At 34.3% G+C, this 23,576-nt stretch overlaps 1 protein-coding gene across 4 annotated transcripts in view; it reads left to right on the forward strand.

The window, feature by feature from the left end:
* The window catches only part of NIPBL (NIPBL cohesin loading factor), a 188,463-nt gene that overhangs the window by 103,558 nt on the left and 61,329 nt on the right, over window positions 1–23,576 (forward strand). For all 4 annotated transcript variants that reach the window (XM_026506828.4, XM_026506827.4, XM_044387039.3 and 1 more), the window contains 4 exons: window positions 16,890–17,072; window positions 21,665–21,862; window positions 22,100–22,171; window positions 22,258–22,347. In XM_026506828.4, coding sequence (XP_026362613.1) covers window positions 16,890–17,072; window positions 21,665–21,862; window positions 22,100–22,171; window positions 22,258–22,347 — 543 coding nt within the window. The remainder of the gene's footprint in view (window positions 1–16,889; window positions 17,073–21,664; window positions 21,863–22,099; window positions 22,172–22,257; window positions 22,348–23,576) is intronic.

Raw genomic sequence — 23,576 nt, forward strand, 5'->3', positions numbered from 1 at the left:
AATGAATTGTTTTCAGTAAGGTAAATAAAAAGTTGCCAGTGAAAATTATCTTCTATCCCTACTTGAACTACTCACTGTAGTCATGATTATTACTTTGGTACACAGAGATAAGCTCTTTTGCTGTCTAGTTATTTCAGGTGTTTTTGAAAGTTGCTTGTTAATCAAATGAATGATTAGAATGAATATATGTAACAACTTTCTTAAAAAGTTATTTAGACTGAAGAGGTGTTCCATTCTATAAGGAGGTAGTAAATTGAATTTTAATTTCTAACATCTCGGTAAAGCTATATGGTATACAAAAATCAGTGTTATAAGCTCTTAAGAATATTGTGTCTTATACAGTTTTCTTACATACCTATCTCTGAGTTAATATTGAGGCATAGTTTAAATTTATATAATTTAGAGAGTTAGAGAAAGGTTATTTCCCTTTTTGTGGGAGAGGTGGTCAGTTATAGGTATTTTATTTAAAAAATACATAGTTTTGCCCTTTTTGTCTTAAGGAATAGTATTCACCTCTTAAATCAGGTTGAATCATTAGTTGGTGAGGTTTGGGGGTGGTTTTTTTGTTTTGCTTATTGTATGGTTGCTGAGTTAAATTCTATGGTTACTTGAATAGTAGTATTTCCAGGAAAAAGTCTTTAAGTGTTGAAAATACAATGGCAGTCTGTGCAGAAAATATAGTTTTGTGTTCCTTTGTATACTACTTTAAAAATATTTACATATATCTACATGTATATGCACACACATACATATATAATTTGATGATGGTATGTGGCAAGACATATGTAGCCCATGCGATATAAATACATGAAGATACCGATTTTAAGGCAATAAAGGTGAAAGTTTGATTTTTAAGTTCTTATTCTGTGAAAGAGATTCATTAACAACTTAGATTTATATTTACTTATAAATATATGAAACTCTTGAATTGTGCAGTTCCATAGGATAGTCACTAGCCTCTTTAGCTATTTAAATGGAAATTAGTTTAAATAAAATTAAGAATTTATATCCTCAGTAGCCACATGTGGCAAATGGCTCCCTTATTAACACAGCTAGAGAATGTTTGCATCATTACAAAAAGTTGTATTGCATAGTACTTGCAGTGTATTAGGAAATCCAGAAGGTGTAATGGTTATTATTATTTTTGTAAAATGTTATATCTTGTCTACCAAAGAAAGGTCAATGAAAACATAGTGTCACTACAAGGAACTGTATTCAAAGAAGTGACTTGTTATAATCAGTCTCTTTTTTTATTATTACTTGGTCTTTATCAAATGTTTACTTTTTCAATGTTTATTTGGTTTTATTTTTCAAAAATGAAAAAAGATTGTCTTTATCACTAATATTTGTACTTCTTTAGTGAAGCTTTCAGATTTTAAATTATAGCAATCGGACTTAACAAAAAATTAAGACTTCAGCTTTAATAAATAGTCTTTATTATTTAACTCGAATGCATCTCTTTAGAATTACTCATTTATATGAAAGAAGTTATTAGAATGTAGTGGCCAGCACTAGAATTGTTTTCTTTTAGATAAAGATTGTTTCTTAAAATTTTCACTGAAACTTTGGGAGTAGCTTATATACAGTATAAACTAAAGAGTATAGGTATACAATTTTAGAAGAGTCAGATGGAAAGATGGAAAGTGGTACCCTCTTATCCCTTGATCTGGACCATCTTTTTCTCCCCTTCCCTCTGTCAGCTTATGCTAGCCTTGCTTTCTAAGCTCTGTCCTAACAAAGAATCTTTACAACTGAGCATCAAGAAATGACTGTAGCTCCTAATATAGTACTCCTAATAGTAACTGCTGTACTCTTTCCCATGGTTTTTTCATTGCCTGTGAATGTAAACTTTTTAATACTAATCCATGTTTCTACTAAACGTACTTTTAACACAAATGTATATACTTGATATGTTCATGTTAGTAAATAGGCTATCTGGGTATGTCTGCCTATTTGAGTAGGGCGTGTGTAGTGTGCGCGCGTGTGTGTGTGTACATGTGCAGGTACGTATAAATACATGTATTGCCAATCTGCAGTTATAATTAAGTGGACCTTTTCATCAAAAAATATTATTTTAATGCTTAGATTCACTTCAAGACCTTATGTAGATATCGTTTGGCTTTATTTATACCTTAGAATTCATATGTTATTTTTTAATGTACTGATTTTGGTTTTGTTTTAGATCTCTGCTAATAAGTTAGCAATAGCAGAGTTACAGAATAGTGAATTCTTTAAATTACGTATATGGGAAGCACAGTTGTGGATTATTGGCCCTTTGTGTAGTACACATTACTTGGGATTTTCTTTTGGAGAGTCACAGAATCATATTCTGACATGTTGGTGGTGTTTTTCTGAGTAAAGGAATTAGATTGAATATTATTGAGATACTCTTGTGGTTGATTTCTCAGGCCAAAATTCTTGGTATGTTTTCCTTTCTTGGAAGAGCCATGAAATTCCATCTTTTTAAATATTTTACCTGATGTCCATATCTAAAATACTCATTCTTTAGGGTAGTTTAAAATTCCTTGAGAATGCTTTAAGCTGATAAATTTAGAATGTTAAGGATATAGATTTATGACTCTTAATATATAACTTATTTTTGTCATTTGTGTGAACATATTAAATGTAAAAGTGACATAGTTACATTTTATTTGATTTCTGTGGGGACATGTGTATGTACCTACCATAAATTAGAACATATTAAATAGCTGTTGAATGACTGTATTGACACCATGTTTCAGAAAAGGTTTTGTGTGCAGATGAAAATTATGTATTCATCTTTTATGTTCCCACCAATAGACCCTAGCTCAAGAGCTACACAATTTTCAACTTTCTCTTCCCTAAACTTTGTAATAACTCCTTTTATCCTGTCAACTACTTACTTTTTTGTTAAGGTCCCAAAGAGATTTACTCTTACTTATGTCTGTTTAATTACCCTTTCCCTTTATTTTGTTCTGTAGCTGTTACAGATTGGCTCAGTATCACTTCTGTTCTCATCCTGCTTCTATCATCTTCTGTCTTCTTACCATCCTTGTTTCTTCCTTTTCAAGCAGGGAATGGATATGGAGAACCAACATAATCTTTATAAAACCTTTTAAATTTCTAAAATTTCTTCTAGTATAATGTATTTCAGTCAGTATATTAAATGCCAAAAATAATCTTTATTGAAATATTTTTATTTAGAATATTATCCTAATATACCCTAATGTATATGTCTCCAGTTAAAATAATATAAAGTTATGAGGTCTTTAAGACTGGCACGTTATGTGTTGTTAACAGCTTAGTAATTACAAACATTAATAATTTTATTTGGGTTTTTTATAATTCCAGAGTGTCTCACAATATTTTACCTTTAATTTTTTGTCTTTCCTCCACCTATTTCCTTCCAACTAGTTTATTGTTTTATATCACTTGCACTCAGTTCTTAAGAAATATCCCATACCATCCGTATTTGAGATCATGGCCTTTAAACAGTTAAACAGTTACTGAAAATGGTTTTCAGTGGGAGGGTGTACTAATGTAGCAGCTCAGATAGTCAATAGTGTTTAAACTGTAGTGTTCATTTGACTAGGTAATGGTCGCAGTCACATTTGGGGCTGTTATTTCGCCTCAGTTACTATTATACCAGTTACACTACTCGGTGTTGATCACGAAAGTACATTAACTGGTTGCATTTTATGTGGCACTGAACACAATCTAGTTGGATTGTGTTTAGGATTCTAGGCTTCTGTAAGTGTACTATCTCTGAGAGTGAATTTTTGGCATAGTTTATGATTTCTAATTGAGGAATTCTTAGTAAAGTGGATATGACTGTAATATTCAGAATCTTTAATAGTGCTGCAGTGGAAATTTATTTTGGTTCATTTGAATAGTTTTATAAAATGCTTTTCAAAAAACTCAAATTTTCAGTTTCTGCAATCAGTTTCTTACTATCATTGGTATCATTAGGAAACATTTGGAGAATATATTACAGAAGTTGGTATACTATATACCTAACTATTGTTGGGTGTGGTTTTTACAGCAGTATTTTGAAAATTTTTGTCCATGATTTCTGTTCATAGAAAATTTTTGGTTCACATTTTGCTTAATAGATGATTGATACTGATTTAAAGAGATTATGTAGAATTTTTTTCATAAGAATTAAATGTATTAAAATTGGCTAGTGGTGTTTTTGCTCCTTCTCTTTTTATTTCTCAAGCCAGCCCAAGGACATAGCTTCTATGAGGTTTTCCTGTATGTTAAAAATAGGCATATAGTTGAAGGGTAAATAATTAATTGTGGGAGAACCTCCTGTTTATGAAGAAGCAGTCATTACTCTAGCATACTGAATACCTTCTTACTCTAAAAAAAGTTACTGAAATCCTCCCTTACAAGAGCCTGATACCTATGCTAAGATAATGAATATCTACTTGATAGATCATAGTATAATATTAAATTGTTTTTTTTTTTAAAGATTTTATTTATTCGACAGAGATAGAGACAGCCAGATAGAGAGGGAACACAAGCAGGGGGAGTGGGAGAGGAAGAAGCAGGCTCCCAGCAGAGGAGCCTGATGTGGGGCTTGATCCCATAACGCCGGGATCACGCCCTGAGCCGAAGGCAGACGCTTAACCGCTGTGCCACCCAGGCGCCCCTAAATTGTTAACATAATATTGTAGTAACAATATTATTATATAGTCTGATGTACAATTGACCTTCTTAGAACATAGAGGTTAGGGGCGCTGGCCCCCACACACTTGAAAATCCGTGTATAACTTTTGACTCTGCAAAAACTTAACTACCAGTGGCCTACTATTGACCAGAAACCTTACTGATAACATAAACAATTGGTTAACACATATTTTGTATTTGTATGTATTATATATTGTACTCTTACAATAAAGTAAGCTAGAGAAAACATTAAAATCATAAGGAAGAAAGAATACATTTATAGTACCATACTGTATTTATTGGGAAAAATCTGTGTGTAAGTGGACTTGTGTAGGTCATACCCATGTTATTCAAGGTCAACTGTATGTATAATGTATAGTATAATATCAAGTAGGTATTCATTATCTTAATAGCTATATCAGCCTCTTATAGAGGAGGGTTTCAGTAACTTTTTTTTAGAATAAGTGAATTAACTATGTTAGAATAATAGAACAGTATATAAGTCACATCTGTGATACAATACAATATAATGTGGAATTTTAAATCTGGCTCCCCTCCTCTGCCCACAAAAAAACTATCCTTCTCTGGCTTCTGATGTTGCAAATTGAAAATTCTCCATTAAGTTCATTATAAATGATAGTACAGAGAGCACTGGTATCAGAATGTTGAATAAATCATAGCCTTTCAAAGCCTTGGTTCATTCCCTTTTAAAATGGAGAAACCAGTTTTCTTCCTACCTTATTCAGTTATAAGGGCTAAAATCAATCTTACAGTAAGAGCCAAAATCTGCCCCAATTTTTTATATGAAGAAATACAGTCATGCCATTTATAATTGAATTTATCTACTGAAGAGAGTAATTTTTGAAAATAAATCTTTTTATCTATATATACTTTATAGTCAGTATATTTGGAGACGTTGCTTCCACCATTTCTTTATTTTTTATTAAGATTTTATTTATTTATTTGTCAGAGAGAGAGAGCACAAGCAGGGGGAGTGGCAGGCAGAGGGAGAAGTAGGCTCCCTGCTGAGCAAGGAGCCCGAAGTGGGACCCTATCCCAGGACTCTGGGATCATGACCTGAGCCAAAGGCAGACACTTAACCAAGTGAGCCACCCAGGCATCCCCGTTTCTTTATTTTTTGAAATATATGTAACATATAACATTTTAATAAAGTGTACAAAATAATGATTTAATGTATGTGTATATTGTGAAATGATTATTCCAGTAAGTTTAGTTAACATTCATCACCTCACATAGTTCTGTTTTTTATCTTGTGATGAAACCTTTAAGATTTACTATCTTAACAACTTTCAAATATACACTATAGTATTGTTAACTGTAGTCACCATGGTGTACATTACATCCTCAGAAATTATTTATCTTGTAACTGGAAGTTTGTACCTTTTGACCACCTGTACCCATTTCACCCACCAATCACCTCCCACCCCTGTCTCTGGCAACCATCAAGCTATTCTATATTTCTGTGAGTTGTTTTTTTAGATTCCACATATAAGTGAGATCATACAGTATTTGTCTTTCACTGTCTGACTTCTCTTAGCATAATGCCCTCAGGGTACATCCTTGTTGTTGCAAATGATATGCTCTCCTTTTTATGGGTGAATAATATTCCATTGTGTGTGCACGCATATACACTCATTTTCTTTATTCATTTGTCGATAGACTAAATAACTTAGGTTGTTTCCATGTCTTGGCTATTGAAAATAATGCTTCAGTGATCATGGGTGGGGGCAAGCTGTGGAGATACCTCTTTGGGATAGTGATTTCATTTCCTTTGGATATATACCCAGAAGTGGGTATTGCTGGATCATATGGTAGTTCTATTTTCAATTTTTTGAGGAACCTCCCTACTGTTTTTCATAGTGGCTGCACCAATTTACATTCCCACAAACAGTGCACAAGGTTACATTTTCTCCACATTCTCACCAGCACTTATCTATTGTCTTTTTGCCATTCTAACAGGTGTAGCTCCTTATGGTTTTGATTTACATTACCTTGATGATTAGTGATGTTGAGCATCTTTTCATGTACTTGTTGACCATCTGTATGTCTTCTTTGGAAAATGTCTGTTTGGATCTCTGCTTATTTTTTAATCGGATTGCTGTTTTGCTGTTGAGTTGTAAGTTCTTTATAGATTTTAGATATTAACCTCTGATCAGATACATGATTTGCACATATTTTCTCCCATTCAGTAGGTTGCCTTTTCATTTTGTTGATGGTTTCCTTTGCTTTGTAGAAGCTTTTTAGTGTGATGTAGTCCCACTTGTTTATTTTTGCATTTGTTGCCTTTGCTTTGGTATCAAATCCAAAAAAGTCATTGCAAAGACCAGTGTCCAGGAGCTTACCACCTATGTATTCTTCTAGGAGTTCTGTGGTTTCAGGTCATATGTTCAAATCTTTAATTCATTTTGAGTTGATTTTTGTGTATAATGTGTGATAGTGGTCCAGTTTCATTCTTTTGCATGTGGCTGTCCAGTTTTTTCCAGCACCATTATTAAAATGACTGTCCTTTCTTCATTGAATATTCTTGGCTACCTTTTTGTAAATTAATTGACCATACATGCATGAATTTATTTCTGGGCTCTCTGTTCCATTGTTATATGTGTCTGTTTTTATGCCAGTATTATACTGTTTTGATTACTGTAGCTTTACAGCATGGTTTAGTATCAGGAAGCATGGTGCCCCAAGGTTTGTTCTTATTTCTTAAGATTGCTTTGCCTATTTGACTATTTCATGGTTATGTACAAATTTTAGGGTGGTTTGTTCTTTTTCTATTAAAAATACTGGAATTTTGATAGGGATTGCATTGAATGTATAGATGGCTTTGGGTAGTATGGACATTTTTACAGCGTTCTTCTAATCCAGGAGCATAGAAATTTGTTAGCATTTATTTGTCTCTTCAGTTCCTTTCATCAATGTTTTCTAGTTTTCAGTGTACAGATCTTTCACCTCCATGGTGAAATTTATTCCTTGATATTTTATTTTTTTGGATGAAGTTATAAATGGACTGTTTTCTTAATTTCTCTTTCTGATGGTTTGTTGTTAGTGTATCAAAATCAACTGATTTTTGTATATTGATTTTGTATTCTGCAACCTTATTTAATTTATTAGTTCTGACAGTTTTTTGGTGGAGTCTTTAGGGTTTTCTATATGTAATATCATGTAATCTGCCAATAGAGACAATTTAGTTTTTCCTTTCTGATTTGGATGCCTTTTATTTATTTGTTTATTTTCTTGCCTAATTGCTCTGCTCTGGCTAGGACTTCAGTTCTGTGTTGAATAAAAGTGGCGAGATTGGGCATCTTTATCTTGTTCCTTATCTTGGAAAGCTTTTCACCACTGAGTATGATAATAGCTGTGGGCCTGTCATATATGGTCTTTAGTGGCCATTTCCTCTGTACATAGTTTGTTGAGAGTTTTTTGGTTTTTTGTTTTTTTATCATGAATGAATGTTGAATTTTTAAAATGCTTTTCTGTATCTATTAAGATGATCGTGGATTTTTATTCATTTTGTTAATGTATATCACATTGATTGGCAGATTTTGAACCATTCTGCAATAAATCCCACTTGATTATGGTATATAATCTTGATTCTTTTCATGTGTTGAATTCTGTTTGCTAATATTTAGTTGAGGACTTTGAATCTGTGTTTATCATGAGTACAAGAGTATTGGCCTGTAATTTTTTTCTTTTAATGTTGGCTCCATGCCCAATGTGGAGCCCAGTGTGGAGCTTGAACTCACTACCCTGAGATCAAGAGTCAGACACTTAACTGAGTGAGCCACCCAGGCGTCCCTTGGCCTGTAATCTTCTTTTCCTGTAGCGTCCGTTGGCCTGTAATTTTCTTTTCCTGTAGTGTCTTCTGGTCTTGATATCAGGGTAATGCTGGCTTTGGATGTATTCTCGCCTTTCCTTACTCTTCTCTTCTTGGAAGTGTTTGAAAAGAATTAGTACTAATTCTTTAAATGTTTGTTAGAATTCACCAGAGAAGTTGTCTGGTCTTGGGCCTTTCTTTGTTGGGAAATTTGATTTCTAATCCAATCTCCTAATAATTGGTCTCTTCAGATTTTCTGTTTCTTCATGAGTCAATCTTGGCAAGTTATATGTTTCTGGAAATATACATATGTGTATTTTTAGGATCCTTTGTGTCGTATCCATTTTGATTTATTTTGTATATAATGTTATTTATTTGAATGCTCTTCCTTTTTTTCTTGGTAAGTGTGGCTAAAGGTTTGTCTATTTTTATCTTTTCAAAAATTCAGCTCTTAGTTTCATTTATCTTTTCTATTTTTAGTCTATTTCATTTATTTCTGCTTTAGTATTTAGTATCTGCTATTAAATTTGGGCTTGCTTTGTTTTCTTTTTCTAGTTCATTGAGATATAAAGTTAAGTTGTGCTTCTACTATTTATTTTTCTTTCTGTATATACATATCAAGGAAAGGATCATTTGATCCCTGTTTCTTTTTATAGTTCTTCCTTTTAGTAATGTAATAGGTACGTGTTGATGAAATCTTTGTAGTACCAGTGTCGATATCAAAACTGTGGTGCTTAAAACCAGATTTTTCTTAGAATCTTTTCTTCTGTCTGCTTTATTCATAATAGTGTTTTTTCAGTTGCTACAAACCAAATCTTTGGTTTTTGTCTTCATTAAATAAACCAATTTTCAATGACCTAAAATGTACAGAATATAGTGACTACATTGGCAAGGTGGGTGGCACTTTGTTCCAATTTGAATTAAAGCATGACATGATATAGATCAGGGGTCAGCAAACTTTCTCTAAAGGCCCAGATCGTAAATATTTTAAACCTTGTGGGCCACTTACCTTTAACATTGTAATACGAAAGCAACCATAGACAACATGTGTTGTGTGTCAGTGTATTCTAATAAAACTTTATATACACATACAAAAATGTGGTGGGCAAATTTGACCCCACAGGCTATAGTTTGCTACGCCTACTATAGATATAAAATTGAAATTTTAATGTGGGTGAATCTGATAACTAGATTATTTATTCTGTAGCAAATAAGACCTAAAATTTGGATTTTCCAATGCCATTTGAGTATTTATATGTGTATATAAAAGGATTCATCTAGAATGAGTTTTGAAGTAGTTTTCTAGTTCTTTTCCAGTATTTATGAATGTAGTATGAAATTTGCCAAATATAATATTTTTAGCAGGATATTTAATATCTGAGAGTACTTCATTTAGTGGGGTGATATATATTATTAATATGCTAATATATAATTAATATATAAAACATAAATAACAAATACACAGGCTTAAATTGCTTTTCAAATATCTTATACTTGTCACATGTCAATTAAAACATCTTTTCACTTTGTGGATAAACTTCTCTATAGTTATCAATATGGAACAACTAAGAACTGCTTTCAAGATTTAGAAAAGAATTTTCAGCTGGGAAAAGATGTTACAATAGATAAAACTGATCTAAACGTCTTTCTTCATAGAACTTTTTCGTTGTGTAAATTTTCTTGGAATAAATTTCCATGAATAGTATAAAAGGGTTAAAGGATTTTAACCCCATTTGCTGTGTGTTATATATTCTACACAAGTTAGCAGATTCTGAGTGTATACATCTCAGTAAACTGCAAGCAGACCTACAGAACTCAAAAACAAAAGCCTGAATCACTCCATGTCATCTCAAACACCTTATGCATAGCAGTTAACTCCGAAAGGCATTGCTGTGGAAAGCATTGTGGAAAGCTTGATCTTTTCAATAATGATCATGAGTCAAGAAGTTGTCTTGTTTTTCTTGGGGGATAGGTTGGGGGGGTTGGGTTTTTGTGGGTTGTTTTTTTTTTTTTTTTTAAAGATTTTATTTATTTATTCGACAGAGATAGAGACAGCCAACGAGAGAGGGAACACAAGCAGGGGGAGTGGGAGAGGAAGAAGCAGGCTCATAGCGGAAGAGCCTGATGTGGGGCTCCATCCCACAATGCTGGGATCACGCCCTGAGCCGAAGGCAGACACTTAACCGCTGTGCCACCTAGGCGCCCCTTTTTTTTAAGATTTATTTATTTGAGAGAGAGTGAGGGGAGGGGCAGAGGGAGAGAATCTTCAAGCCAACTCCCCGCTGAGCACAGAGCCCAATGTGGGGCTCAGACTCATGACCCCCATGAAATCATGACCTGAGCCAAAACCAGGAGTTGATGCTTAACCAACTGAGCCACCCAGATGCCCCAAGAAGTTGCCTTGTTAAGAAAGGGATGGATACAGTGCTTATTAGAAAGATTTACATCAAAAATAGAAGAATAACTTCTGGGTAATACAAGATTTTATTGTAATGGGACTTCAAAAATGAAACAGCAACTTTTATATCAGAATTATAGGCATAGATGATTAAGCTCTCTGACCCAAGGTAGTCACTGTCCTGGGGCACCTGGGTGACTCAGTTGGTTAAGCGTCTGCCTTCCGCTCAGGTCATTATCCCAGGGTCCTGGGATCGAGCCCCACATCCTCCTCCCTCCTCAGCAGGGTGTCTCCTTCTCCCTCTGCTTTCATTGTCTCTCACTCTCAAATAAATAAAATCTTAAAAAAAAAAACCCAAGGTAGTCACTATCCTTTCAACTTATAATGAGTAAAATCAATTTAATTTTGAATGTTTTATTCAAATTATTCTTTATCTTTAATCGAACCTATAGGTTAAGAAACAGTGGGCAGAGTCCACACATTGAGTTTGATTAACCTAGAAGGACCTTTTCAATCTGAATTGACTCAACTATTTTGAAAGAAGTGGCAACCATAAAACTTAAAAGACTTTAAAACTTTTGTGATTGTACCCTAAGAAATAAAATGCATGTTGTGACCTAATGCACATATACAGGCACATATTAACAATCCCTATACTATAAGCAAAAAACTGATGCTTTCACTTTCATTTTAAAACAACTGCTAGTCAAGACCCACAAAACTGATTTCACAACATGCTTATGGGCCATAACCCGCAACTTAAAAATTGCTGCTTAACATTGAAAAGGAGACTTGCCAGTTCTTAGGTTGTAATATTCTTTGTGTAGCGATTATATAATGGTTCTTTGCATTAGTTTCAGTATTTCTCAAAGACCATCAGAAAGAGAATAGCTGCAGATTTGATCCTGACCACCCCCTCCCTAGCCAAAGATGAATAACTACTAGTCTTCCCTTGAAAAAGATCTTTTTTTTTTTTTTTAATTTTTTAAAATCCTGAATAAGCATTATTAGGCCTCCAGCCAGTACCGGGGGTGTCTCCACCTCTTTATCAAAATCAAGGAACTTTATACCAGATTATCTCATTGTGCATGACTTCCATTTATCCTAAACCATCACAAAAAAAGCAACTTCTCTATTTCCCGACTCTTTTCTTCTAGAGGAGGTAGTCTACCTGATGCTCTCTTCCCTTAAATTAAGACTTCATTGTCAGTTATAAACAGATCCTCCCTTCTTATTACCCTGATGACTGTTAACAACTACGGTAAAAAGCTGTGAGTTTCATTTCCCTCATTTTCACTCAGTGAAGGAGCCTTAGCACTAAAAAAGTAGAATCTCCTTTCTCCTAGTTTGCTATTGCTCCTTCCAAGTACAGTTGATGCTTGAACAACATGGAGGCTAGGGGCACTCACAGACACACCCCCCGACACACACAGTCAAAAATCCGTGTATAACTCTTGACTGCTCCTAAATTTAGTGATAGCCTAATGTTTACCAGGAAACCTTAAAAAATAACTTCGACTAATACATATTTTGTATATTACATATATACTCTACTCTTAAAGTAAGCTAGAAAAAAGAAAATGTTATTAAGAAAATCATAAGGAAAAGGAAATACATTTACAGAACTATACTGTATCCAAAAAAAAAAAAAAATTGGCATTAAAGTGGACCCATGCAATTCAAACCTGTGTTGTTTAGGGATCAGCTGTAATTGCTAAAATACACATGTCAGAGTTCTTCCCCTAAGGTCATTGTCTTATGTCCTCAGTGACACCAATCTTCCATATCCCTATATTCACTGAGGATTTGTCACAGGCTTCCTCTTTACCCCTATTACTGCCATCAGGTTATAACCTTGGGGTCCCTGTGAAAGGAACATGAATGTCCTGGTCTCATAGTTGAACCACACATTTTTTTAGTTTCTCTTTATGTTGTTGCTTTTTGTTTCTACCTCCCAACTGTTAACCATATTTCAGAACTATGTAATCTGCAATTTATGCTCCTTGGGTGTACTTCTTAACAGTGGCTTCGAGTAAAGAAGTAGGCTTGCATTTAGGAACCATTTCCACCAAAAAATATGTATCTTCAAACCATATTAACCTTAGGGTCACAAGATGGGCCAGTTGACAACATACACTACTAAATTTTTATTTTCTTTTGCATCTCATTAAAGTTGAAGATCCACTTGATGCTACTTCCCTGTAATTTGTATAGGTTATTCTAAGAATTATCACAGAACTACATTATACCTAAGATGTTTTTTATGACTTACGTAATTTGGAGGTTTATGTGAGTTTCGTGGTTTGTTTCTGAACATGACTGGTTTCCATTGTCTGAATCTTCAGTCCTAAAGAGTTCATTAATTGAGGTGGTTTATTTTAATCTTGGGATTGTTTTTCACTTAAAAAAACAAACCAGATACATTGTTAGTTATCAGACTAGTGACTCTGAGACTTTTAGTAGTTTGGTTTTAATAATCTGCTGAGTGTGCTAATATGAGTGATTTATACTTGAAGTCCAAGATTACTAAAATGTAGTGCATCTAAAAGTAAATGAATTCTTTTAGCCTTATGAGAACTAGGAAATAGAGGTGCACTATGTCTGTATATCTACAAAAGCTGAAAGTGTAGTACTTCACAAAATTGTGACTAAATGACATTATCTCCTCAAGCCAGTAATTTGAAATTTTATGGTAATTCACACCTGATATAAAGAATAAAGTAACAGAGATGGGAGAAATGAGGTGAGAAAGATAGTCATAAAGTACTAGCAATCTGAAGTTTTTAAGAACAAATAACTCCACAAACAACAATAATTTATAAAATCATTGTGTTGAGAATTAGACATTATTTTTGCATTTAAAGGATTATTTCCTAATTCAGGGGAAAGAACATAACCAAATACATCAGAGGCATCATTTGAGGTACTTACTGTTTATTCATATCTATTGAAGCTGAGTCAGTTATTCAGTCCTTGATAATGTATTTAAATATGCTGATTTTGAGTATTGGAAAGTCAAAGATTTTATCTCTTAACCTTTGTAATCAAGGGACCTGGGTGAATCAATTTATAAAGTGTTTTACTAAAAGGGAGAAAGGATGTTTAATTCAGAAAATGCATAAACCTGTGGAATAGGTGTTTCTCTTCACAATGAAACAGGATTCAGTTTTGGAGGATAGTACATTGAGAGACATTACTCATTGCTGGATTTTTTTTTCTTTCTTTCTTTCTTTTAAAGATTTTATTTATTTGACAGAGAGGCAGCGAGAGAGGGAACACAAGCAGGGGGAGAGGGAGAAGCAGGCTTCCCGCTGAGCAGGGAGCCCGATGCGGGGCTTGATCCCAGAACGCTGGGATCATGACCTGAGCCGAAGGCAGACGCTTAACAACTGAGCCACCCAGACACCCCTGGATTTTTTTTTTTTCTTAAGTTGGGTCATCTTCAGAAATGAAACGTTTGGTATTTGAGTTATGTTGCTGTAACTTTCAGAGTTATACGGAGGTTAAAATGATCTACAGACTACAAAAGCTCTTAAATTTGATAGCATTCTTTTTAATTTAGGGAATAAGAGGTGGTAAATTACAGTGAATAAGCTTCGATGCCTGCTTTATCAAATATAAGTTTTCTGTGTCTGGCTATTGTGAGGATTTTTTTTTTTTTTAAGTGAGAAAGAAGAGAGCAGACCCCTTGCTCTGGGGATATAATAAACCATTGTAAAGAGTACAAGTACCAATACATATTTTGACCCTTGATTTTTTTTTTTTTGTATATTTATCTGCAGGATAATTTTAATTCTGGTTTATTAGTATCAGGTCAGATATGTCTCTGAGAATGGGAACTTAGTCTAGCAGAACAAAATCAGGGAAATCTGCTTTTTAAAAAATTTCATGATGGACTAAAGGCCAAATACTTTGGGCTGTCTGTATTTAAATACCCAAAAAGGTTATGACATTTTAGGTAGTACAAAAAAGAAAGCATTTCCATTTTTTAAAATTTGGGAAATGTCTTCATTTGCCTATAAAATATAGCAATTCAGAAACTATACGGAAAGTACACTTGTAAGTGATCATAGGAAATTATGAATGACAGGCAATCAAAAAGTATTTATTGACCATTAATATATACATACTTAATATTATAGGTCATGTGGAAAGGGGAAGATAAATACTAGAAAACATAACCCTTCCAACAAAACAACCACACATTTAATTAGAGGTGTTCAAGACATTAAGGACCTTTTTTTTTTTTTTTTTTTTTTTTTTTTTTTTTTTTTTTTTAAGAGAAAGGGAGGGCCATAGGGAGAGAGAAAATCCCAAGCAGGCTACCAGTGTGGAGCCCAATGCAGGGCTCAATCTCAGGACCCTGAGATCATGACCTGATCCTAAATCAAGAGTTGGATGCTTAGCTGACTGAGCTATCCAGGCACCCCAAGACATTAAGGACTTTTAAATGAAATGCATAGTGTGGGTTACCTGGGGTAACCCCAATTACCTGGGGTTTGATGTTATGGACAATCCAAAGCTAAAGCTGAATACTAAAAAGTGGGCCTCACTGATAAAATACAGTTGAATTAAGAAAGCCAGCACGGAGTAATGTTATATGATTTGAAAGTGACACAGATAGGTATACTCAACATTATTATGTCCCAGGATTCTCAGCAGTGAAGTCTTTGGAATATTACCAGTCACAAGTATTACATCTTTGTTGGGTAAAAATTTTTGCTATGTGTGTCCTTAGAAGAATAAAAGACTTAAAGTTTACTGAAATAACTCCATGGTGTTGAATAAAAGTTGCACAAAGAATAAAAAAGGCTTATTCTTCCATCGAGATTAATAATTTATGTTTTATATTCTTAAGTTATTGGGATTGTATATTGAGGCTTTGAAATTGTCTTAATCAGTACCCGTACATTCTTGTCATGATTTATTTTTATCCTGTACATAAGTACTATTATCGTTCGAATGTTGCAGTGTTAAGGTTGATGTTAGTTACTAATATTCCCTGCTATAAACCACTGAGGTACTCTTTGCTCCCAATTTCTAAAATTTAGCAGGTAAGACATCATTTTTATACTTCCACTCAAAGATTTACAAGGGTAAGTAATTTAAAATTGTCATCATTAATAGTCATCAAGGACAAATTATCCTGAATAAATAGCTTTTGCTACTTCTTTGTTTTTAAGCTCTCAGTAGGATGTAAGAATTTATTTCTTAATAGCAACTGTTAGTGTATTTGTGTATACGTGTGGGATTAAGTAGTAAATATTATGTTAATGTTACTATGTTGCTATATTTTTATCCTTAGTCTTTCATGGGAAAATATGAACTTATTTCATAACAAACTTGAATTTACTATTTTTAATTATAGACATTTACATTTTAATATATTTTTATTTATCCTGTCTTTCATGTTTCTGTTCTCTTCAGTATAATGCATTTATTGGTTTATCTATTTGAGGAAGTTCTTTGTAATACTAAAGGCATTACCATGCCTCTCAAATAGACAGTGATAGGTAAAAGCCACAGTACACAACCCAAGAGCATAGAGGAAGAGAAGGGTATGATAAGTGTCTTCCAGCTCTTCAAATTTGCGCTGAGAGATAGTATTACTTTCAAACTAACTGGTCCAGACCTCTGTAAAACAAATTTGGGTGCTACCAAGAATGCAAGATGAATCTCTTACTACATATATACTGGATAATGCCAGTGGATCTCTCGTTTTAGAAAGTTTTTAGTCCACACAGACAAATGAAGGCATTATATCAAAAACTGATGATGTAACTACCCTTTTTATGTTTTTTAAGTTATTATATAATGATATATGTATAAAAACTGCATTATCAGATCAGGTTGAAGCCTATTAGAGTCTTAAATATGTGTTTTATTAAAATACAAAGCTGGCTTAGAAAACTTACATAAATACTAATATTTCATTTTTATTGCGCTAATTTAGTTAAAATTTCCCTTTTATCTTCAGATTTAAATTCTTTTCTTACCTTTCATTAATAGGTAGTATAGATCAATCAGTGTTAAAAGAATTACCCCCCGAACTTCTGGCAGAAATTGAATCCACCATGCCACTTTGTGAACGTGTGAAAATGAATAAACGCAAGCGTAGCACAGTTAATGAAAAGCCAAAATATGCTGAAATCAGTTCAGATGAAGATAATGATAGTGATGAAGCTTTTGAATGTAAGTATCACATAACTTTCTTTTACTTTAGAATTAAGCAGATTGATGTGTTTGTCTCATTCATAATTTGGGGGGGTAGGAAGAGTACAGTGATTTAATTCTTTATAACATAGTATAGCAAGTTTTTTTTCTTTATACTTAAAAAATGTGCGAAAGATGAGATCAGTTGGCACCAAGAAAAAAAATTTAATGAGCTATAATTAGTGTCAAATAACACAGGTATGTGTCTATATTTAGCAAACATTTATTGAGCTCCTACTATATATGCTAGGCACTGAGAATAAAAATACAAATAAGATGTGGCCCCTGTCTTTGAAGAGCCTTCAATCTAATGGGGGAAATATGTAAACAGTTGTAGCACAGTGAGAAAAGTACAGTGATCGTAAATCCAGGATGCTATGGGAGCACATTGGATTGGCATCAGGATTGTACTTGGGGGTTCAGGGAATGCTTACTGGAAGAGGTGACACTTGAGTTGAGTCTTGAAGGACACATAGGAGATAGCCAGGTAAAGAAATATTTAAAACCATACTATCACTAAATTATGAATGGATTAGCCACATTGCCAATTAACTGTGTGGTTTGGACCTGGCTTCTCCTTTTTGCCCAGCTGTGTCCTGGAATTCCTCCCTTGTTTCACTGTTTTCCAGAGCTGGCTTCTTCACTACACAGCTACCTCTCTACAACACTGTGATCACCTGTCTTTGCACTAGACTTGCTATACCTCGCCTGTCTTCCTACTGGTCCACTGAAAAAGTTCTTCTCTTTTATCCCTATCTTCCTTCTTCTGGAGCAAGAGAATTGAGCCTAGCCAAGAGGGGTCAGCAACCTTGTTTGACTTAAACGGCATTCAGTGGAAACAGACTATGGGAGATCTTCACTTGTGTGCCAACTGACTTAGTCATTATGACCAAAAGAAGTGGGAAGACCACCAGTGTGTTCTACCTTTTCCACCTAGTTTCCGTAGATTGAGGTGTGACAAGCAAGGGCAGGAAGGACAGATGCATGCTGACAATTTTAAATGTATATTGCTGATGGAAATCCTTTACCTCCTCCAAAGTTTTCAATGTTCATTTACTCTGATCTTCTTTAAATTGTGAGCTCTTGAGCTATGAGGAGTAGACTATGAATACTGAACAAATATGAACAAAGTTTTAAAATTGAAATAAAATATATAGCAAAGTTAATCTGACATTTAATTTTATGTATATTTGTTATAACTTGTTATTATCATAAGATGTATTTACATGCAATATATTTCAATGGCTAAAGTTAATACTTTTTTATTATAATCAAACATTTTTGGTCATATGGGAACATATGTTCTGGAAAGGGAAAGGAGAAAGGAGATCTGGTGGCCCAGAAACTCACTCCCCTTTATATACATACCTCTCCTTCACTTCTCCTCCTTCTCCCCCATCCCCAAAACATCACACATTTCTAAAGGGAATAGCTAAGAAGGAGGTGTTCCTTAATTGCAGATTGATTTCAAATCATACTTCAACTCCATTTAATGGAGAGTGGGTCCCTACATCGCTAAACTGATGAGAATTTTGAAGCTACCTCACAGTTAAGTAAAAAGGATAGCATAATCAGAAATGCCCACCAAGTATAAAATAGGGGGGAGAGCCACACATGCCTTATGTTTGTCGTCAGTGCAGTCAATATTCTTTTCCTTGCTTTCTGTTATGAGAGCTGTCATTTCATCTTATAGGAGCACATAGCGTCATCTTAAAGCCATGGATCCTGTTACATCTATTCCCAAGTACGTTGAAAGCTGATGTTAGTTAGAAAACCTCAGCTTCAACCTGCTAGGCGTAAGAACTTTCTCTGGATTTTTCAAGAGACCACAGAGTAGCTTTCTGTTTTTCTTAGTTTATTTCTATAGAAGTAACTATAGAAAAATTGGCTCTGGAGCCACTGATTTGAGAGATGAAAGAATTTCAATTGGTTGTTGACATAAATAACCAAATTGTCATTATACCACAACAAAAACGGTATAGTGAAAATATAGTGTAGTACAAAATGTAGAAGTATTATGAGAAGATAAGCACAAGCATTATGATGCTTTGAGAGACTTTTTGAAACTTAAGGTTTTGCTGCAGTTTAATCAAATTGGTTTCCTAAAAATCGAAAACTAAGGCAATTGTTTTGTTTGAAGGATGGAAGAAGGGTTGAGGGGTAACTTTGAAAGTTGGGCCACATAAATTTCGGTAGCCATAACACAAATACAAGATCATTGGGTTGCTGGAGAAGGAGGAGGGAAGACATAAGCTAAGGAGCAGTGTAGGTGAAATTTAGAAAAGAAAGGTGGAAGACACTCAAGGTGTATTTTACCTACCTGTCTGCTGAGGTCCTCCCCTACTTCTTTCAGGGTTATGAGGGCAATAGAGAAAAAACAAGTAACAGTGAATTGGTGAATTTCAACATACTGTATTATAGAAGTTGGATGGGTTTTTTTCTAATTTGCCATCCTATTTTTATCCAAATTTCCTAAAGTTTAATGAGTGTGAAACAGAAATCTTCAAGGCCTATAAAAACTACCACCAATACAGTGTATTGTATGTTCTTGCTAACAATTTTAAGATTTTTCAAGCGTTTTCTAATAGAATTGAATGCTTGAAATGGATTTCTTATGAAATTAAAATTCAGAAGGACTAAGTAAGTCATATTTGAGGTCATAGAATACTACTTTCTGCGTATTTCTGAACAAGCTTATTAGTTGTTATTCTTCATATTTGGTAGGTATTTTAGTACTTGTTGAAAAAGTAGTGAATGCTGCATAAATGATCTGTTTTTCTGACACACACACACACACACACACACACACTTTATATTAGTTTATACGGCAGCCTCTCACTAAGAGAATGTACTGGGGTATACCCTAATTGTAAAAGGGGGGACGTCCTAATTCTTCCTCATATTTCATGTCAAATTTATGCCTAATTAAGAAGAAAATCATTGGAGATTTAAATATATGCACTAATTTTTTTTTATGAACTATCTTGCTATGCCAAGCTTATGACCAAAAAGAAGAGGAAACAAAATTATCTTTTTCTGTTCTGCTATTAGTAGATTGAACAGAAGGGTCCAGGACCAGAAACCAAACTAGATTCTTGAATAGGAGTAGCTAAAGCAGTGTGTAAGGGTAAGATTAGCCAGGGTACAGACATTGTTTACCCACACCTAAAGGCACCGGCGCAAGCATATATAGAATGCATGGGCCAGAGGTTGGCATCCTTAAATCTAAGGATTTTTTTTTTTTTTAAGATTTTATTTATTTATTCAACAGTGTTAGAGACAGCCAGTAAGAGAGGGAACACAAGCAGGGGGAGTGGGAGACGAAGAAGCAGGCTCACAGCGGAGGAGCCTGATGTGGGGCTCGATCCCATAACGCCGGGATCACGCCCTGAGCCGAAGGCAGACGCTTAACCGCTGTGCCACCCAGGCGCCCCCTTAAATCTAAGGATTTAAGACAACTCAAGCAAGAGATTTTTCTTAAGTATTTGGGTATTGATCATAGTTAGGAATTCGAAATAGAAGCCAGTTCAAAGAAAGCAAGAGAGTCAAATTTAGTTCAACAGACTAGAAAATACTTCATTGTCACCAACAAGTGGTCAAAACAACAAGATCCCAAGATATAGGACTCATCAGTTCTCTATCCTAGTTTTAAGTTGGTGGTGCTACACCCTAGAGCAGGTATGGTAAATATTTGTCACTTGTCACAGACATTTTTAATCAGTCTTTCTTGTTGAAATATGATGCTTTCTCAGGGAAATATGCTCTAGGCAGCTATTACCAGTTGATCAGAGTTGATGTGTCAGATGAAATCTGTTTGCCAGTTCTGCCTAGAAGTTCCTGTCAGTGCTGGTATTTTTAATGGAATGCTTAGACCCTTGGAAGGTTGGGGAAGGGACTGAAGGTAACATACATTAATATGTTTATGTAGCATATATAAGCTTAAAAACGTTTCTCCTTGGGTTTAAGCAAGTACATTGTTGGAGAACTGAATTCAGTATTTGAGTATTTACAACTGTACAGATTTATTCTATCTCTGTAGGTCTGTGATGTTAGATTATCAGAGTCTATTGAATTTATACCTAAGTTGTGGGCTTAACTTGGCTTTTCATTGTTGGTATACGTGGTTACTCCATATTCTATAATACTTTCTCAGAAATTTACTTTTCCTCCAAACCCTGCTCCCCATCAATAATCCATATGCTTTAAGGTGTTTGTTTTTCATTCAAATCCTAGATAAAGATTGTTTTACATGCCTTAATTAATCCTGATGGTTAGATATTATCTTTACCAACTCACTGAATACCTTTCTTTGAAATGAGCTGTGTTTAATCCCCAGAACATTCCTGTTTATTAGCAAACCAAATTCATGTAGAAATCTTTAAATCTCAAATAATAGGATGCTAAAATAAATGATACCATTTCTATACCATACTTTGTATTTCTGATGAAACAGAATGACTGTTTCCTAGACCCACACAATGATTTTCCCCTATGTGGTTCATTTGTGAAGTACAAGTTTTAATAGTCTTTTTAAATGAGGTAAATTATTTGTCATGGGGATTTGCTTCTAGCCTCTAGGAAACGACATAAAAAAGATGATGATAAAGCTTGGGAATATGAAGAGCGTGACAGAAGAAGCTCTGGGGATCATAGGAGAAGCGGCCACTCTCATGAAGGAAGAAGGAGTTCGGGTGGTGGTCGTTATCGAAACCGAAGCCCATCAGATTCCGACATGGAAGATTATTCTCCTCCTCCCAGCCTTAGTGAGGGTAATTCATCAGTGTCAACGGATTTCTTACATAAGCTTCTTTAAATTTAGGTCTTTAACTTTGAAGAATATTTGATACCTTTTTGTGAGTTAACACCTCCTAATTATTAAGACAGTATATATTTAGTTTGGAATGGCAGTGGTTATTGTTTAATGTTTTGGAGGAAACTAGAAGCAAAAATAGAAATATTTTAAGTTGTCATTCCTATATTTCAATATTTCTTTATGTTTATTTTAGTTGCTAGAAAAATGAAGAAAAAAGAAAAACAGAAGAAAAGGAAAGCTTATGAACCAAAACTAACACCTGAAGGTAACGTTTTAGTTTGTCTTTGTTCATAGTCTTCAACTTCAGTTTTCTACATGTAATGTGATAAGTTTTTTTTTTCTCTGTTGTAGAAATGATGGATTCTTCAACTTTTAAGAGATTCACAGCCTCAATAGAGAATATTTTGGATAATTTAGAAGATATGGATTTTACTGCATTTGGTAAAATCATTTTAAGATATATTTATTTACCTCTAAATATAAAGTCAGTTTTAAATAAATTTATTTACCTATGTGTCTAGCTTTCTACCAGTTCTCTAGTGGATACAGAGGCATGGTCTGTGCTCTCAAGAAACCTATCTAGTTGTAGAGTCAAGTGTAGTCTATGTTTTTTGGTTTTTTGTTTTGTTTTAAAGATTATTTATTTATTTGAGAGAGATAGACAGACTCCCCGCTGAGCAGGGAGCCTGATGTGGGACTCAGTCTCAGGGCCCTGGGATCATGGCAGAACTGAAGGCAGATGCTTAACTGACTGAGCCATACAGGTGCCACTCAAGTGTAGTCTGTGTTATCAAGAAACTGAAAACTTTAGTGTAATAATCAAGTATTATTGATACTGTTTTTGGATCCTGAGACTGCAGCTACCAAAGTAGGTGATATTTAAAGAAACCTTTATTCAGATGAGACATGAGTAGGTGCTAGATAAGGAGAGTACTAATACGAGCAAGGATGCAGAAATAGGAACCCATGCATCTGCTCATTTATTCTTATAGCCAATACTTATTGAATACTTACTCTTTGCAGCAGTATATTAAATGCTAGAGATGTAGGGGCGCCTGGGTGGCACAGCGGTTAAGCGTCTGCCTTCGGCTCAGGGCGTGATCCCGGTGTTATGGGATCGAGCCCCACATCAGGCTCTTCAGCTATGAGCCTGCTTCTTCCTCTCCCGCTCCCCCTGCTTGTGTTCCCTCTCTCGCTGGCTGTCTCTATCTCTGTCAAATAAATAAATAAAATCTTTAAAAAAAATAAAATAAAATAAAAATAAATAAATAAATGCTAGAGATGCAAAGATAAATACCCCAGCCCCTGGCTTTAAGTAATACGAAATCTAATGTGGAAAACAAAATAGTAAACTAATTAGAATACAGTAGGATTAATATATTCATATATTCCTTTTATAATAATATGTAAAGATCATATCTTTAAATATAAAAATGTAACACTGCTTACAGTTTTTGGAGCTACTCTCAACCAGTCTCTCAGCTGGTACAAACACTAGTGCCTAATTTCTACAAAAGCCATATAATATACAATAATTCTGATATGACTCCACCTATTTGAAAATGTCTTAAAAGGTATACTACCCTTTATATTATATTACCCTTTATTTAAGTATTTGTTTTGTGAAAGTTACTTGCCTAAGTATCATTAATGCATTTCTCCATTATTTG

This window comes from Ursus arctos, unplaced genomic scaffold, assembly GCF_023065955.2.
Source record: "Ursus arctos isolate Adak ecotype North America unplaced genomic scaffold, UrsArc2.0 scaffold_15, whole genome shotgun sequence".
NCBI lineage: Eukaryota > Metazoa > Chordata > Mammalia > Carnivora > Ursidae > Ursus > Ursus arctos.